We start from the raw sequence: 18,241 nt of genomic DNA on the forward strand, positions 1-18,241 counted from the left end.
GCAGAGCCTCCTTCTGGGCACCCATGGCACCTTCCCCGAGTCCCAGACAGCAGCTCCCAGGCAGTGCCTGGGCGGGGAGGAGCGGACCTGGGACTTCCAGGAACCTGCAGGCTTATCCCTTGGGACACTGACGCTCTCTAACGCTTAATTAGGTTAAAATCGGAATTGTCACTCTGAATGAAGATAGCTTTAGGAAAAGTCACTCTGGGAAAAGTTTGCTCTTGCTTATTTGTATTCCTTCTTTCTATGTTTCCTGATGATAGTAATTGTGAGATAGGCTCTTTTTTCCCCCCACAAAATAATACTGCTTCAAAGCCTTTCAAAACATACAGCATTTTAAAAACTTTTTGCAAATACAAGGTCATACTTTTGAAAATAAATATTTCAGAGGAAAAACCATGGTTCTGTCAAGAGTTGGACTGTATAAACGAACGGCTATCGAGATTAAAATTCATTTTTAAATGCGGTATAGGTTTTTTCAGTTATAAGAAATGGTTATTCCTGCCGAAACCGGTTTGGCTCAGTGGATGGAGCATCGGCTTGCGGACTGAGAGGTCCCAGGTTCGATTCTGGTCAAGGGCATGTACCTGGGTTGCGGGCACATCCCCAGTGGGAGATGTGCAGGAGGCAGCTGATCGATGATTCTCTCTCATCGATGTTTCTAACTCTCTATCTCTCTCCCTTCCTCTCTGTAAAAAATCAATAAAATATATTAAAAAAAAAAAAGAAATGGTTATTCCTGTTGTAAAACACAACCTTGGCTACAACACAGAGTTAAGATTATTATCATCTATATTTCTACATATAGTAAACCCTTTGCTAAACTGAAAAGCTTTGTATAATTTAGTAAGCATGGTCTGGATAAGAATAAATTGCCACTCTTAAATCATAGCAATTGGCTTATGTTTATGCATGTAACTTCTTGCAATATTAAATTATTTATCTTTGCATCAATAACCTAGGCTGAGAAATTGATTCAAAGTGAATTTGTTAAATTAAGATAAGCACAAAATGAAAAAGTATAGTTTCATGGTTTTTTGCTGTGAATAACTAACTTAAGCACCTAACTTGTTGTGTCGACGGGAATGTAAATCGTTTATCCTATACATATTTTCTTGCCTAAAATAGAAAAGCTTGGATTTATACAATCTCATGTCTACAAAGCGCCTCATGATGATCTCTGATATTAAGAAATCTCCAAGTTACTTTTTTTAAAAAAAGAAAAAAAAAAGAGGGGAAGGTAGCAATTGAAAAGCAATCACATATAATAATTTTGTTGTTGATGACATAAGATTTGCCATTTGCAACCTATTTTATATTCAATTGAAACTGACCTTTTATGAGAGCCAGGTGGTAATATAAGTAAAATGAATATATTCTTTATTGCAGCCATATAAAAAGATTGGCCTGAGTTTTTAACATAGTACTTGACCTCCTGGTGTCTGAATACCCCCAACTCAGTGAGAGAATATTGAATAAGATACCACTTAATCAAATGAGCAGTAAAAGCACAATAAAAGCCTTTCACACATTAGCACTTGATAATGTAAAAGTAACAATATACTATGGTCCCTTGGTAGGATAAAAAATACAGAGCTAGGAAAGAAGCTGCAGCAGATCCAGTAGGTGCTCAGGAATCCTGCACTTCCAGATTATTAATATTTCAGAATTACAAATTCTTTGTTTCAAACTAGAGCTCTCACTATATCAAAGATCATTTAAAAACATTTGTTAAATCTTTTGCTTTAAAAAAAAAAGAAAGAAAATCAGCTATTTTAAAGGTTACCATTTATTAAAGTTTTTAAAGCTCCCAATTGTTGGGATTTGGAAGAAAATGGTAAAAGCAAACAGCTAAAGAGCAATATTTTTTTTTTTTTTTACTTTTTCAGGGAAAAGCTAATGCCTGCCATTCCATAATATATAAAAGCATGCATGGTGGCTTTTTTCAAATTGATTTTGAAACTGCTATTGATTTGGAGCTATTCTGACCCATTAAGAAAATAATAATTGAAAGTTATTCATCTTTTTCCGAAGACTTCAAAGTGTTTTCTTTAAAAAAAAATAAATTAAAAAAATAAAATAAATTTTGAAAAAAAAAATATATATATATGACCTTTAAGAGTAAATACATGTGGATTCTTCCCTGATTTCAGCTCAGGAGCACTGACCCTGCTAATCCCAGCTGTTCTGGGGGCCCAAAGAAAGCAAGCCCATTTTTTCAAGAAATCCAAGAACTCAAATAAGGTGCAAACAGACTAGCAAATAAAGCCTACAGGTCACAGTTGTGCATACCCAGAATGTATTATGCTACATCTTTAATTAAATGAGTATAAAATGAAGTGGTCAGCTATAGTAAATGTAGTCTCTTTGCAGAAGAGTCTAGAGATCAGGGGGGAAAAAATGGCTACATCTGCACTTAGGAGGCTACTGTATGAAAAACAACTCAAACAAGGGGTAGGGGATAAAATTGCCCCTAGTCAAAAATCTTCTAAAAAGGACAAAAAAATAATAAGTCCTATGTCACCATAGAAAGCCTGACATATTAGCAATGAATAATAGGGTTTTGGCAGTGAAAGAAAAAATGTTTTCCACAATGCTGAAGTTCTCTCCTACTGCAGATGTACCCTTGGCAGCTGGCTTAGGCCCCTTTGTTCCAAGCCTAAGTAATTATGACTTGAATTGATCCAATCCATCTTTCTCTTAGTCCCCCTAGTGGCCGATGTAAACATTTGAAAGAAGGTCTGAGGAGATCAGGGGTACAATTTGTTGCAGCAACACTTTCTCGGTGAAGATTCTTACCCAAGATCAAGGTGAAAAATAACACAAGGTCATTGCCCAAATTTGACTGTCTACTTGACAAACACCTGTATTTAAAACTACAGTGAATGCAACTAGAGTCTCAAAGGCCCCCAAAGACTGGAAGGATGGTGCCTGGACCAACAGCATTGGCATCACCTAGGAACTTGTCAGAATGCAAAGCACAGGCCCTACTCCAGAACTACTGAATCAGAAACTTTGGGAGCAGGGCCCAGGCATCTGTGTCTAACAAGCCCTCCAGTGAATCTGAAGCATGATGAAGTCTATGAACCTCAGCTCCAGATCACTGGTTCTCTTCCATGATGCGCATCAGAATTACTTGGGGAATGCATACATATGAAGACAAGCAGGAAAGTGGGGAGAGAAGACAGAAAGAAGGCGACTATCCAGTCCCAGATCAATTAAATCAGAATATCTGAAGATGAAGCCCGAGGATAGGCTGGCTTTTTTTTTTTTTTTTTTTTAACATCTCTCATGATTCCAGGATAGCCCTGGCTCTTTCCAACTGGAAAGGCCCAATTGTGAAATTTTCAGAAATTTTGTGAGCTGGTTGTTAAATTGTTACTAGCTCAAAATCAGTCATGGTGGGAAAATGTATACCACAGACATTGGCAACGGCTACACTCAGGTCTCCCGAATCCCTGCCTCCTGAGAGCCAAGTGTTAAACATTTATAGGTTCACCACTGACCAGAGGTGAGACACACTGGACTAAAGCAATGACGCCAAATGCCTAATGAAGTCAGACAGGGTGTGTAGTTCCTCTCAAATGTTCCAGTACCCTTCAATTCTTTGGTATTCTTATGAAGATTAACCAAGCAATTCAGTGGCCATACACTCGAGGAAGGTGGACAGCAGTGCTTGTGTGAGGATGTAACTATGACTGGTCCAGGTCAAAGGCCATGGTCCCTTTCCTTCCTCTTCCAGGCACAGGCACAGGAAGCAACTCTAGAATGAGAAAGGTGAGTAAATCTGCAGCACTTGTGAGGGCAGTCTGCCTCCTCGGTGAAGACACACACAAGAAATTATCTCTTTTTGTGCCTCCGGCCGTTATAACAAGACTCTGACTCTTGGTACTCCGGCAGGCACCTTGTTTCCGTAATGGAGCGGACCTGGTGGAATGCGGGTCTCAGGGCTGAAAGATACAGAGAACCTGGCACCCTAATGATACTAACTTCCCACTTCCCACTTCCTCGCTCCTAGAGCTGCTCTATGCTGGGACTTCTTATGTGAAATAATGGCCTTCCCTGAATACGGAAGCCAGTTGCTTCAGCATTTTCTGTGACCTGCTGCCAAAAGTATCTTCAGTGACACCAATTATTTCAGGCAAGAGTTTAATATCTTGTCTTCCTTAAACTCTCTTACTGAAACTTCTAGATAGCAGAGGGAAGTTTTTTCCCTTTCAGTTTGGCCTCTTCTCTGATGAACTCATTCACTCCTGCCTCTCTCCTCTCATTCTCATGTGGACCCTCCGCATCTGACGCTTTCGTGTCTAAAACAGCTCCCCGGCCTTCCTCCTCTCACCCTGGGCCTTTTAAGATTTGCCTTCTTTTTCATCCTGTTTGCAGTGTTTGACCAATCCAAACCAAAACTTTCATCATATCACTTCACTGCCAAGAACCTAGGATGATGACCTACTTTCTACCGTATAAAAGCAAGGATTTTCAAGGCCCATCAGAAGTCCACTCTCTCTGTTCTCTCAAGTTCTTAATAGACCCCTTTCTGTACTGTACTATCCTCCACCTGCATTATTTTGCTCACACTTGTAACCCACCAAGAATGCCTTCTTCCTAGATGCGCTTTTGTCAAATGTTACCCATGCTTCAAGGTTCCTGTCATGGATAACTTTTTTTTAATTTTTTATTTTCATTATTAGTTAAGGTATTACAAATGTGTCCTCATCCCCCCCCCCCATTAACCCCCAACCTCCCGCCCCCACCCCGCACATTCATGCTCCCATCCCCCTGTTGTCCATGTCCATTGGTTTGGCTTATATACATGTATACAAGTCCTTCGGTTGATCTCTTCCCCTTACCCCCGCCCTCCCCTACTTTCCTTCTGGGGATTGATAGCCTGATTGCTGTTTCTCAGTCTTTGGGTCTGTCCCTTTTCATCAGTCTATGTTGTTCTCTATAATCCACAAATGAGTGAGATCATGTGGTATTTATCTTTCTCTGACTGGCTTATTTCACTTAGCATAATGCTCTCCAGTTCCATCCATGCTGTTGCAAAAGGCAAGAGTTCCTTTTTTTTTTACCACAGCATAGTATTCCATTGTGTAGATGTACCAGTTTTCTAATCCACTCATCTGCTGATGGGCACTTAGGTTGTTTCCAAATCTTAGCTATAGTGAATTGTGCTGCTATGAACATAGGGGTGTATATATCCTTTCTGATTGGCGTTTCTGGTTTCTTGGGATATATTCCTAGTAGTGGGATCACTGGGTCAAATGGGAGTTCCATTTTTAGTTTTTTGAGGTAGCTCCATACTGTTCTCCACAGTGGCTTAACCAGTCTGCATTCCCACCAGCAGTGCAGAAGGGTTCCTTTTTCTCCACATCCTCTCCAACACTTGTTGTTTGTGTCATGGATAATTTTATGTGTTAATTTGATTGGCCTAAGGATTGCCTAGATAGGTGGTAAAACATTATTTTGGGGTGTGTGTGAGAGAGAAGATGTTTCTGGAAGATATTACCATTTGATTCAGTATTATTAGTGACTAATCTGGGTATGCATAATCCAATCCATCCGAGACTCAAATAGAACAAAAAGACAAAAGATGAGGAATTCCTTCTCTCTCTCTTCCAGAGCTCAGATGTCCCTTCTTCCCTACCTTGGAGTATGAGAGGTCCTGGTTCTCAGGCCTTGGACTCCAAGACTTATACAGTGGGGCCTTGACTTACGAGTGTCCCAACTAATGAGTTTTTCGAGATACAAGCCGTCTCTCGGCCCATTTTTTGCTTTGAGTTGCGAGCTAAAATTCGAGTTACGAGCCAGCTTCAGATACCCCACCACTAGTTGGCGCAGCGAACATAACAGTGAACGCCACAACATCAGCCCAGCATTACGTGTTTCACTCGTTCACTTTATGATCTGACATAGGAGTAATTTGAGTTACGAGCTCTGTCACGGAACGAATTAAACTCGTAAGTCAAGGCCCCACTGTATCAGTGTCCCTTCCCCACTCTGTTCTCAGGCCTTTGGCTTTAGAGGACTGAATTATACCACTACTTTCCTGGGTCTCCAGCATACAGACAGCTGATCATGGAACATCCTGGCCTCCATAATCTTGGGAGTCAATTTCTATAACAAATCTCCTCTTATATCTATATCTTGAGACAGATGCAGAAATATATCCTATTGGTTCTGTTTCTCTGGAAACCCTGACAAATAGAGTCCCAAGTACATTTTACCTTCTGCTTTCAGCAAGGTCATAGAAACTACTTTATTCTGTGATTCTTATCATTAGAATCAGCAATGATATTTGGTACTTATGTCATGAACACAGCATTGTTTAAATCTTGGAAAATGGTGTAACAATTTAATTCATTCTTCTTCTTGGTGAAAATTTTAAGATTGTTTTTTACGCTGCCACAGGACAAAGAACTTTGACTTAAGTTTCAAAATGGACACAGCTGATTACATACATTTTGACAATTCTATGCCTTCTGGGAGCTAACAATTCACACACACACCCTATTCGGGAAATTCCTTTCTCCCGGCCATACTGATGTCCTTAAGTCCTCTGCAAGTTTTATGATGTTAAGTGTAGTTTCCACTAAAAAGCACACATAAACTACATCAAAGTATTTATAAACTCAATGAATATTTCTGGGACACTTGCTTCTTTCTCTCAATCTCTCTCTTTCACATACACACCCCCCCCTCTCTATTTATTGTCAATCACGTAGGAGATGCTCAATGAATTACTTGTGCTTGATTAATAGTCTTTTGGTGGTATCCACTTCACCTCCTAAATGTTTCTTGAATCCTTCTACTTCATTTCACTTCCACAGTCACCACTCTAGTTCAAAGTTAAAATCTCCTCCTCTCCCTGTATCTGCTTTTAATTCCCCCTGATCCATTCTCTACAAAGCAACCAAAGTAACATTCAAAACCATGTCCAATCCAGACTAGAACAATTCCTCACCAGCTTCTCACTGCCCTAGGCTCAAGGCCAACGTCATTGTAGTGAGTTCTAGGGATTTCAGGGCTGATCAAGGGAAGAGACAGGGACCAGGAGATGACAGTACAACCCAAGGACCTTTATATGGGTGTAACTGACTGATGGCATATGAGGGGATATCCCTCACAGCAGGAGCCATTCCAGAGATAACAGAGGGGCTACTACCAGGAAGGGGAAGAGATTAAGGGAACTCCAGGTTAGAGGGAAGAGGGAAATTAAGCACTGTTGCTCAGCCCTAGGGTGTGGTGAGCAGTACTGTCTTGGAGTCTTTTACAGGCCCCAGGTTTGCCTTATATACCTGGCTAGTAGATGTTGGCTGCAGTTCTGGGGCACACAAAACAGGGAGGCTCTAAATAATGAAAAATATGCTTCTTGCCCTGGCCTGTGTGGTGCAGCTGGTTGAACGTTGTCCCCGTGCACCGAAAGGTTGCCAGTTTGATTCCTGGTCATGACACATACCCAGGTTCCAGGTTCAAGCCCTGGTCAGGGTGCGTATGGGAGGTAACTCTTTCTCTCCCTCTCCCTTCCTCTCTCGCTATAAAATCAATAAAAACATATTTTTTAAAATGCATATGCTTCTCTGGGCTATGCTTAAAACAACTAGATGTGTAAAGACATTAAATTATTACCATCCATAGGCTATAGAACTAAGGGTCCATGCCTATGGTGAAAAGGTAAACATAGGGCCCATATACATGGGTCATCTTTGGATCATGTACCTGGTCATTAGCCTGGTCCTCCGGCTCTGCTTCTCCTGTCCCTCTCTCAGCCCGTTCTCCATTCACTAACTGTTTCCCCCAGGTTCTGGAATTTCTCTCATGCTTTCAGAGTCTTCTTATCACGTGGGCAAATGAGCATACCCGCCACTGTCCCCTTCCCCTACAGACCTTGCATTGCTCTTTCTCAAGGAAGCATTTCCATAACCCTGTGATGAGATCAAAGGCTCCTACTGAATGCTTTCACAGTGCCAGGTACCCCAGTGCTGTGCACTTCATCTCAGCCATTCGCTGTAAACGGTGCCCTTATTTTCTGCTTCCCTTCTTGGATTAAAGCTCCCTGGAGTCCTATATCCAACACCTGGCACAGTGACTTACACATAGTAGGTAAACAAGAAATATTTATTGGATGAATGCAAAAAAAAAAAAATGCCTAAAGGAAATCAAGAATAGGTTAGAAAAATAATTAACCTGGATAATGTGTAAATGTGGAATCACATTTCTATTTGTCTTTGTTACTAAGTGGTACATTTGCTTAAAAATATTTTTCATCCAGGTTTATTCAAAACTCTTAAATATTTCTATCCAGGTTTATTAGAATTTTTAAACCTTTACCTAAGACTTGCCACTATGAAACCCTTTATTTATAAATATGCCATCCCAAGGAGTCTATTAGACTTTCAAATAGTATCATGTATATCACTGAAAAAATGAATTCTGCTGGGGAAATCTATGACACCATTTAAAGTCAAATTATGTGCCAGCTAAAGAATTTAAGAGAGAAGAATTTGGTCTGTAAAGGGATATAAGCACGAAGTTTAAATGAATATTAAGTATTCTGTTTATATTGGCAAGACAACTCTAAGTCACCTTACTGGCATTGCTAAAAGTCTTTTGAAAGATGAGAATTAAGGGGAGAGAAAAAAAAAACAATCTTATAATGTTACTTCTGTGAGCTTCAATATAAGTTAAGATTAAACTATTAAAATTATTTTATCAACAAATCTTTTACTACAATGTTTAACCTAAACTCATACTTCTATACAAATCTAGTGACTGAATGGTAGGTCGCTTTGGTTTAAAAGGACTTAATCATTTGGAATTTTTTAAGTGTTCATAAAACTGGCCCATAATTATATAAGACCACTGGTCACGCTCTTACATAAATTATGATGCAATGTGTACACTACAATATTTTAAAGGACATAATGCTGTATATTTGAAATCACTTTTGATAGTGACCGCCATTTCCATGCACAAACAATTAACATGTGGTGCAATTTAAAGATGTGAGTTTTTGCAACAACAAAAATTAAGATACTTAGGAGTAAACTTAATAAAGGAGGTTACAGACTTGCACTCAGAAAACTGCAGGTGTTGAAAAAAGAGATAGAGGAAGAGATAAACAAGTGGAAGAATATACCATGTTCATGGATTGGTAGAATTAACATCATTAAAATGCCCATATTACCCAAAACAATCTATAGATTCAACGCAATCCCTATTAAAATACCAATAGCATATTTAACAGATCTAGACCAAATACTCCAAAAATTTATATGGACCCAAAAAGGACGCTGAATAGCCACAGCAATCTTGATAAAGAAGAACAAAAGTTGGAGGGATCACAATGCCAGATATCAAGTTCTTCTACAAAGCCATTATAATCAAAACAGCCTGGTACTGGCACAAGAACAGACATATAGATCAATGGAAAAGAACAGAGACCCCAGAAATCAACCTAAGCCATTACACTCAATATTTGACAAAGGAGGCAAGAGCATACAATGGAATCAAGCCAGTTTTGTCAATAAATGGTGTTGGAAAAATTGGACAAATACATGCAAAAAAATGAAACTAGACCACCAACTTACACCATACACAAGAATAAACTCAAAGTGGATAAAAGACTTAAATATAACAGATGAAACCATAAAAATCCTAGAAATCATAGGCAGCAAAATCTCAGACAGCTCTCATAGCAATATGTCTACCGATACATATCCTAGGAAAGGGAAACAAAGGAGAAAATAAACAAATGGGACTACATCAAAATAAAAAGCTTCTGCACAGCAAAAGAAACCATCAACAAAATAAAAAGGGAGCCACTGTATGGGAGAACATATTTGGCAATGATACATCTGATAAAGGGTTAATATCCAAAATATATGTATAAGGAACTCATACAACTTAACAAAAGGAAGACGAACAATCCAATAAAAAAAAATGGGCAAAGGACCAAAATAGACACTTCTCCAAAGTGGACATACAGATGGCCACAATACATATGAAAAAATTTTCAAAGTAACTCGTCATTGGAGAGATGCTAATTAAAACAATGAGGTATCACCTATCAGAATGGCTACCATCAACAAATGACAAGTGCTGGCGAGGATGTGGAGAAAAGGGAACCGTATTACACTGCAGGTGGGAATGCAGACTGGTGCAGCCATTACGAAAAACAGTATGGATTTCCTCAAAAATTAAACATGGAACTGCCATTTGACCCAGTGATCTCACTTCTAGGAATATAACCTAATAAACCCCAAACAACAATCAGAAAGAATGTATGCACCCCTATGTTCACATCAGTACAATTTACAATAGCTAAAATCTGTAAACAGCCCAAGTACCAATCAGTATATGAATGGATAAAATAGCTGTGATTCATTCACACAATGGAATACTATGCAGCAGTAAATAGGAAGGATCTCTTACCCTTTGAGACAGCATGAAGGGACCTGGAGAATATTATGCTAAGCGAAATAAGCCAGTCAGAAAAAGACAAGTATCACATGATCTCACTCATATGTGGAATCTAATGAACAAATAAACTCATGAACAAAACAGATCTAGAGACTTAGAAGTATGGAATACACTGTCCAATCTCAGAGGGAAGGCAGGGGTGGTGGGAAGAGATCAACCAAAGAACTTATATGCATATATGCATAACCCGTAGACACAGACAATAGTGTGATGAAGGCCAGGGGCGTGGTGGGGGCTGAGTGAGCTAGAAGGGGTCAAAGGGGAAAGGGGGAACATATATAATACTTTCAACAATAAAGAAAAAAAAATGTGAGTTTTTTGTAAAAGAGTATATCAGTCAACTCGAATGAACACTTTTTCCCAGTGATGATGTATTATCCTTTAATTAAATCATCTAAGATATCTCTGTTCACAAGGATCAGGCTAAAATTAATTCCCAAATCAAGAGATTAACAAGTGGCACTCCTAACAGTCCATATTTTAGATTGCTTTGATACCCGTAATTAATGTGATTCTTTTAGAAATCTAGTGACTTGACAAATCAGTAACAAAAAAATTGAAGTTCAGCTAACCCTTTTATACCTCACACTTTGAGATGATTTTAAAGATATCAGCCAACTACATGGAGGAAAAGGAAATCAGAGATTAGTGCAGCAAGCAGATAAATGGAAATTAAATAATGTATCCCCAACTAGGAAATTTAACATGTCTTTAAAGAGTTACCAAACACTGTTTTTCCATTTATATTAAGGTGATATCTGCATGCAAACTGAAAAAAATACTTGTGCTGATGGCAAACACATTAAATAAGTTGGTTTGCTGGGGGAGCAGAGGGAGGGAGGACAGGTTCCTTGGGAAGCCTACCGATGAAAGAAAAGGACTACTGAACCAAGGCCAGGTAAAGCGGAGAATTACATCTTCTCAAATTTGAAACCAAAAAGTCCCCAGTCAAACTAGCAGAGTATAAGAGAATGTTCTATATTTTTTTAAATTTTAGACTTTGGGGTAGATTTTTTGATTTTTTTAGATAAATTACTATCAAAGAGACGAGAAAAAGTTTAATACTTTCTTTTTAAAATTTTTTTTTAAATATATTTTATTGATTTTTTACAGAGAGGAAGGGAGAGAGATAGAGAGTTAGAAACATCGATGAGAGAGAATCATCGATCAGCTGCCTCCTGCACATCTCCCACTGGGGATGTGCCCGCAACCCAGGTACATGCCCCTGACCGGAATCGAACCTGGGACCTCTCAGTCCGCAGGCCGACGCTCTATGCACTGAGCCAAACCGGTTTCGGCAATACTTTCTTTTTAAATATTTTTTCAATTACAGTTTATATTCAATATTATTTTGTTTCAATTTCAGGTGTATAGAATAGTCATTAGACAACCATATGCTTTACAAAGTGGTCTCCCCAATATTCCCAGAACCCATCTGGCACCATACACAGTTATTACAATATTATTGACTATATTCACGATGCCGTACTTTATATCCCCATGAGTATTGTGCAACTGCCAATTTGTATTTCTCAACCCCTTCACCTTTTCCTCCCAGTCCCCCAACCGCCCTCCCCTCTGGCAACCATCAGTCTGTTCTCTGTATCTATGAGTCTGTTTCTGTTTAATACCTTTTTAAATATCCAGCTGTAGTCCAACTCTCAAAATACCAGAGACAGAAATGGGGGCAAAGTTAATACAGAGAACTAATACTGTTAGTTATATATTTTTTTTGTCCTAATTTGAAGAAACTGTCCTTCTCCCTGTATCCACATGATAGCTTCCTATTGCAAGGTTTGTGGGACTAACCCAATATTCCAATGAACCTGGTCTATTGGAAACAACAAAACAAAATAGAAGTTCTTTAGATTCTTCCTTTTATATAACCACATCTATACAACTAAAATGGCAGGGACTATGCATAAATACAGGAACAATTTAGTGGTGGCAGTGTGGTCAATTCCTGAGAACAGAAATCCAAAGTCAAAGTGATTTTGAAAATTGTAGATTTTGCAAATAAATAAAAAATATTCACCATGAACTGAGGGAATATATATGGTGATTGATAATACCACGATTTATACAATATTAGGTGAGGAAAAAAAATGATTTTACAATGCATTCATTCAACAAATAGAGAAATGTATTGGCCATGGTTTAGCCTATGGAACCAAGTGCCTGGGTTTGAATTCTAGCCTCCTCACTTTCTCATCCTTGGGCAAATTAATTATTTAAGTTTCTCTGTTGCTCAGTCTTTTTATCTGGGAAACAGAAATAATGATAATAATAATAACCTTCTAAGTTACTAGAAGGAGCAGGTAAGACAATGTTTATTCAATGTTTAAAAATTGGTAATGTTTTCAAATAGGTGCTGGGTACACATAAATTTCCATATATGGGATTGCTAAATAAAGTTGCATCTGATAATTAATGAAAAAATTGAGCATGTAGGCTAGTAAGTACCATTAGTCAGCTACACAGTATTACAATAAATAACTCCCAAGAATGCTGAAAGCATAAAAGAATGGCACAGTAAGCCTCAAACAACATTTCCTGAATTGCCCAGACTTTTAAGCGGATGCTCTTTTCAGCTGTGGAGTTCCTTTAGCAGTTCAGAGCCATCAAGATGAGTCAGGTTGGAAAATGAGATAATATTACTGGTGCTCAAAGAAAGACTGGGATGTTTCACACTGACCTTTCATCAGAGTAACAGTCCCTACAAAGAACGTGATGATCCCCTGCTCAATATCTTCCTAGAAGACAGAACAAGAGAAAATAAGCAAGCACACTGTGAAGGCTTTTGGCTAGATATCTGGAAACATTTTGGTACCACAAGCATGACTAGGTATTAGAATGGATTGCTGAGAGGGGCTTAAGAGTCTGCCCCCTTGGAGGTCTTTCAAACCAGGACAGATAGTCCATCTGATCTGCCTGGGATGCTTTAAAATCAAGGCTGAGTGAAGATTAATGGTACAAACTGCCCCCTGACAGCCTCCTCCCTCCCAAGCACTCTCTGAGAGGGTAACTTTATATATTACCCATCACAGTCCCTCATCTGTTGAGTCTGAAGAACTCCCTTTTATCTTAGAATAGAAAAGGGCAACATTATTTCACAATTGTGAGTTCTGAGTAAATCTTAATAATGTTGTGATGAAACATAATGTCCTCATTACTTTTTTTTTTTTTTTTTTTTTTAACCAGGCAAGCTACCTGCAAATGGCTTTCAATTAGAAACAGATCTCATGAATCTAAATTCTGAACAGCGGTTCCTTTAAATGCATGTTCCCTGGCAAACAAATGGCATATGCCTTTTCTCAAGCAAACCATTAAAAGTCCAAACAAGGCACAGGATGGAAAGGAGCTGGAAGAAAGGATAACCACCGGATAATGAAATGTAAATTTTATGAGGAACTGGGGAGGAGAGGAAGAGTGTGTTCATTTAATAAACAGACATATTTCCTAAGTGATAAATTCAACAGCAATAGGTAGTACCGGAGTAAAGTTTGTTTTGAGAAAAAAGTATGTCCTTAGTATACAATTATCTTATAATTCACTTGTTCCACGGTGACCTGTACCTTGATCATTTCAAGTAAATAGTAGTCTTAGTCCTAGAAAGTGAGTTTAACAAAGTACACTCATTTTAGAAATGCAGAGCTATTAGCAAGCACTGTAATTGTCAAGGGATGGAGGGGAATAGGGGTGGGGGGAAAGACTAGTTAAAAATATACTGAAGGATTTATTTAACCCCAGCAAATGTTCTCAAGAAAGTAAATAAGGACGGACAGAAATCATTTACACTAAACACCTTCACCTTCACCTTGATATTAAGGAGATTTGCATCACGAACTGTTCTTCAGAATACTGAAGCAGTTTAAAAATACTTCACAGTTTTCCTCTTTGAGATATCCTATCTGAAATCATGTTGGGGAAATGTATGTGTTTAAAAGATACAGTTTTAAAAAAAGCCCAGATTAGAGAAAAAGTTCCTAAAAGAAGTCACCCATACTACAAACCTTTTAAAAGTTGAATTCTCTGAGATTTGTGGAGGGAGGGGGGGAAGGGGGTAGCAAAGCTGATCCTTATCAATTAATTAAAAAGAATGAAATAACAGTAGACAAAAGGGAAAGGAGAGTTGAGAAACTTAAGGAGCGGTAGGGGCCGCCGGCCTCTATTCACTGATTAGCAAATTAAGGAGTTCTGGGAAAGGGAGAAGTGATGGGGTAGAAAAGAAGTCTTACAATTCACCACAGGTTCCGCCTTCCACTCACCAGAGGCTGGCGGTGTCTGGCTCAGAATTGGAAAAGGCTCTCTGTATATAACACTCTCCGTGAGCATTAAGTATGGGCTATTTTTAATGCCTAAATTCATATAAATGTGTTATTTCAGCATAAGTAAAAACTCTCACGTGTAGGGTTTGTAGATCAACCATAATAAAAGAGCAATTCCACTAGATAGCGAAAATGTTATAAGATTCTCTGCAACACGCTTTCCACCCATCGACCAGCTCTTGGACAAAACGCAGACAGGCTGGTGGGAATTCGGCGTTTTGACTTGGCCATCTGAGGTCACCGAGGACTTCGGCGGCCCGTTTGAGCAGCCCGCGTCCTCCCAGCATCTCCTGGCCCCACTCTGCCGCTCTCAGCTCAGTTCCCTCGCAGCCACCAGATTCTCTCTCCCGGACTCGATTCATTCACAGAGCCCCGGAGAAGCTCGGGTTCGGTTGGAGGTAAGAGCCGGAAAACAGGCATGCAGGCTGCAGCGCAAGTTCTTGGAGACCGAGTGCTACCCGCACGCCGGCGCCCAGAAAGCGGGCGGGGGCTCTCTAGCTCCCGGTGGGATAACGCTCGGGGCCAGGCACGCAGGGGACACTGGATCGGGAGACCCTGAGATGAATCCACTACGGAACCACCCGCTTAAGTTGGCTCAGCTTCCAAGAGCCGGCGAACGAGGCCGCGCTCAGGACCCATCGCCGCGCCGGGTGGCTGGGGTCCCCCCCCCCCCGCAACCTCAAGTGACCAACAGCAACCGGGGAAGCACTGACAAACCGCAAGGGCAAAGTCGCCCCAGAAGAGAAACAGGCAGCCCGAGAACTCCCCAAACCATCCCGGAACTGCGGGAGTCGGGAGGCCGAGTCCCACCGGTGGGGGTCCCCCAGCTCGCCCGCCCCCGCCCCGGCACCGCGCGCTCTGCCTCTCCGACCCGCAGAGCGTGGAGCTGGGAGCGAGGGGCGAAGGGAGGGATCCGTGTCTCTCCATCGCCCCCGCCGGCGTGAGGGCGGGAGTGGAGAAGGCGCCACTCAGACTGTGGCGCTGGGCAAACTGCGGCCGCAGTTTTTCCAAGTTTTGCCCGAGCGAGAGGCGTGGGGTGGGCATCCCGCTAAGCGATCTGCCCTCGCGCCGCGGCCACCCCCGAGTGTCCCGCGCTCCCCGGCCCGCCCGGCGGGAGCCTACGAGCCAGGGGGCGCCAGGGCGCGAGAGCGGAGGAAGGGAGGGAGGAAGGAGGGCGCTCCCGCGTGTGCACACAATGAGGCGGCGGAGGCGCACACCTAACCCCGCGGGAGCTGCCGAGAGAGCATCCGCCGCCCGGCGCGGAGGCGCGGCGCCCGGAGAGCCTGGCAGAAAGTGAACACCAACAAGTCAGCAACAGGGGGAAGGAGGAGGGCGCCGGGCGGCCCGGGAGACGTGCGGCCGCCGAGGGCTGCAGCCCGCCTGGGCCGCGCGCCCGGGCTTACCTGCGATCTCCTGGTAGGGGATGTCCGCCAGGCTGAATCCCTTGGCGCTGTACGCCTGGCGGACCTCGCCGCAGCTCCGAGCCTTCACATCCGCCCCGGCCGGGAGGGACAGCAGCAGCCCGGAGAGGGGAAGAATCACAGCCCCGATCCAAGAAGGCATGGTGCACCATGCAAATCCAGCTCGGTCAACCCCACGGCCCGTGCGCTCTTCACCTTGCCCCTCGAGCCGAAAGCCCGCCAGAGCCAGCGGCGCACTCCTCGCCGCTGCCCAGCGTCACCCCCTTCCGCCGGCCGAGGGGACGAGCAGCGCAGCCCTCTGGACCGCGCTCAGCAAACTTTTATAAGCCAGATGGAGATGGCAAGCCAACCGGGTCTGGCTGGGAGAGCAGCCGCCTGGCTCCTCTAGCCCCCCAGGTCGAAAAGGGTGCAATCAAAACGAGAGAGAGAAGGAAATGTTTCCAAATCCACCATGAGGGTTCCGAGCCGCGATCCGAGTTCCGAGCCGCAGAATCCTAGAGCGCTGCGAGCTCGACTCGCCGAAGTGTGCGGCGGAGGTGGGGACGCGCGCCGGCTCTCCCGGGAGGGAGGTGGACGGGCGAGCGCGAGTGTGTGCGCGCGTGTGTCGGTGCGAGCGCGGGGTTCTTGGGGATGTGTCTGCGTGGAGGTATGTGTTGGGGATATACGGGTTCCAGAGGAAACCTCAGTTTCACACAGGCTGAGGGAGCCTGTGAGAGAGTCCGCCTGAAATAGGAAGAGAGGGATCCTGGAGGCTAGAGGAAAGGAGAAAGGAGGGGAGAGGGAGAAACGTGCTACTTAGTGCACAGCCGAAATTCAGACACGGAGTCGAACGGAAAACCCGGACTGGATCTATTTCTATTTGGTGGAAGAAAAAAAAGGGGGGCGGGGGCAAGGAACGTTCCTGTTTCCTCATTCCCATCACATCCTTCATACTGATCCGAATGCTGCCTTTAATGACATAAGTAATAAATGTAGAAAAACAGTATTTTAAGTCATTCACTCCTATGTTTTAAACTATATTTTTTGTGGACGTTAAGGGACAGTGTAATTTCAATTGTTGCTCTTAATATCTTCGTGACCTACTGAAACACAAAGCCAGCCTGGAGATAAACATATAGGGAAACCCCTCGATAGCAGAGCACGCTCACTCTCTTTCACTGTTTAAGTTTTGTTTGTCTTGTTCGTTTTTGTTTTCTAAGGGCAGTCTGTGCACATATGAGAGACCACTGGTTTTTAATTCTTTTAATTTTTTGTTTCTGGGCCCCAAACTTGCCCCCATTTTAATTTTAAATATTTCGTGATTTTGGATCAAAAAATCATTAATGCTCAGAGACATGGAAGCATGGAACAAAGTGTGGAATCTCAGAAGGAAGGCAGGGGAGGGTGGGTGGGTGGGAGGTAATCAACCAAAGACCTTGTATGCATAACTCATAGACACAGACAATAGGGTGCTGAAGGCCTGGGGTGTGGGGGGAGGAGGAGGTCAATGGAGGAAAAAGAGGGACATATGTAATACTTTCAACAATAAAGAATTATTTTAAAAAATAAATAAAGATCAAAAAATCAGTCTCAGGTTTCTAGTGTGTGGAGGAACTGGAAGACAGGAACACAGAAGCAAAGGAAAAAACAGGGCAGAGGTCAATGGGCTACATGAAGGAAGATATTGGGGAAAGGAGTGAAATCTGCCTTCCCTCTCCCCAAATGATCTCACCTGGTAGACGTAACATTTTCTTTCAGGTTAACAGAATTCTCAAGTGGAAAATCAGTTCACTTTCTTCCTGTCTTACACTCAAGTTCTGTGAAATGGGATAAAAGTGAAAACTCAGGGTTGGCTCATTTCCATTGACTTTCTGTTAATGAACACTGAATTCTGCTATGCAGAAGTCTGTTAAAACCCAAAGTTCCTGCAGTTACTAAGATAGTTAAATCCAAGACACACACAAACACACCACACACAAAAGATAATGATTACTCACTTGTGTGGCCATATGCATATTAGACCAGCATATT

The 18,241-nt window shown here is 42.0% G+C and overlaps 1 protein-coding gene across 2 annotated transcripts in view; it reads right to left on the minus strand.

The window, feature by feature from the left end:
* GPC6 (glypican 6) overlaps nucleotides 1-16,800 on the minus strand; it is a 1,123,895-nt gene extending 1,107,095 nt beyond the window's left edge. Inside the window, exon 1 of one of the 2 annotated variants that reach the window (XM_081082356.1) lies at nucleotides 16,214-16,800. In XM_081082356.1, the coding sequence (XP_080938482.1) occupies nucleotides 16,214-16,373 (160 nt within the window). In that variant the 5' untranslated portion in view covers nucleotides 16,374-16,800. The remainder of the gene's footprint in view (nucleotides 1-16,213) is intronic. The other variant, XM_081082355.1, reaches the window with a different exon arrangement.
* Between the last annotated feature and the right edge of the window lie 1,441 nt (nucleotides 16,801-18,241).

The sequence above is a fragment of the Myotis nattereri genome, assembly GCF_964212035.1.
Source record: "Myotis nattereri genome assembly, chromosome: 2".
In the NCBI taxonomy this organism is placed as follows: domain Eukaryota; kingdom Metazoa; phylum Chordata; class Mammalia; order Chiroptera; family Vespertilionidae; genus Myotis; species Myotis nattereri.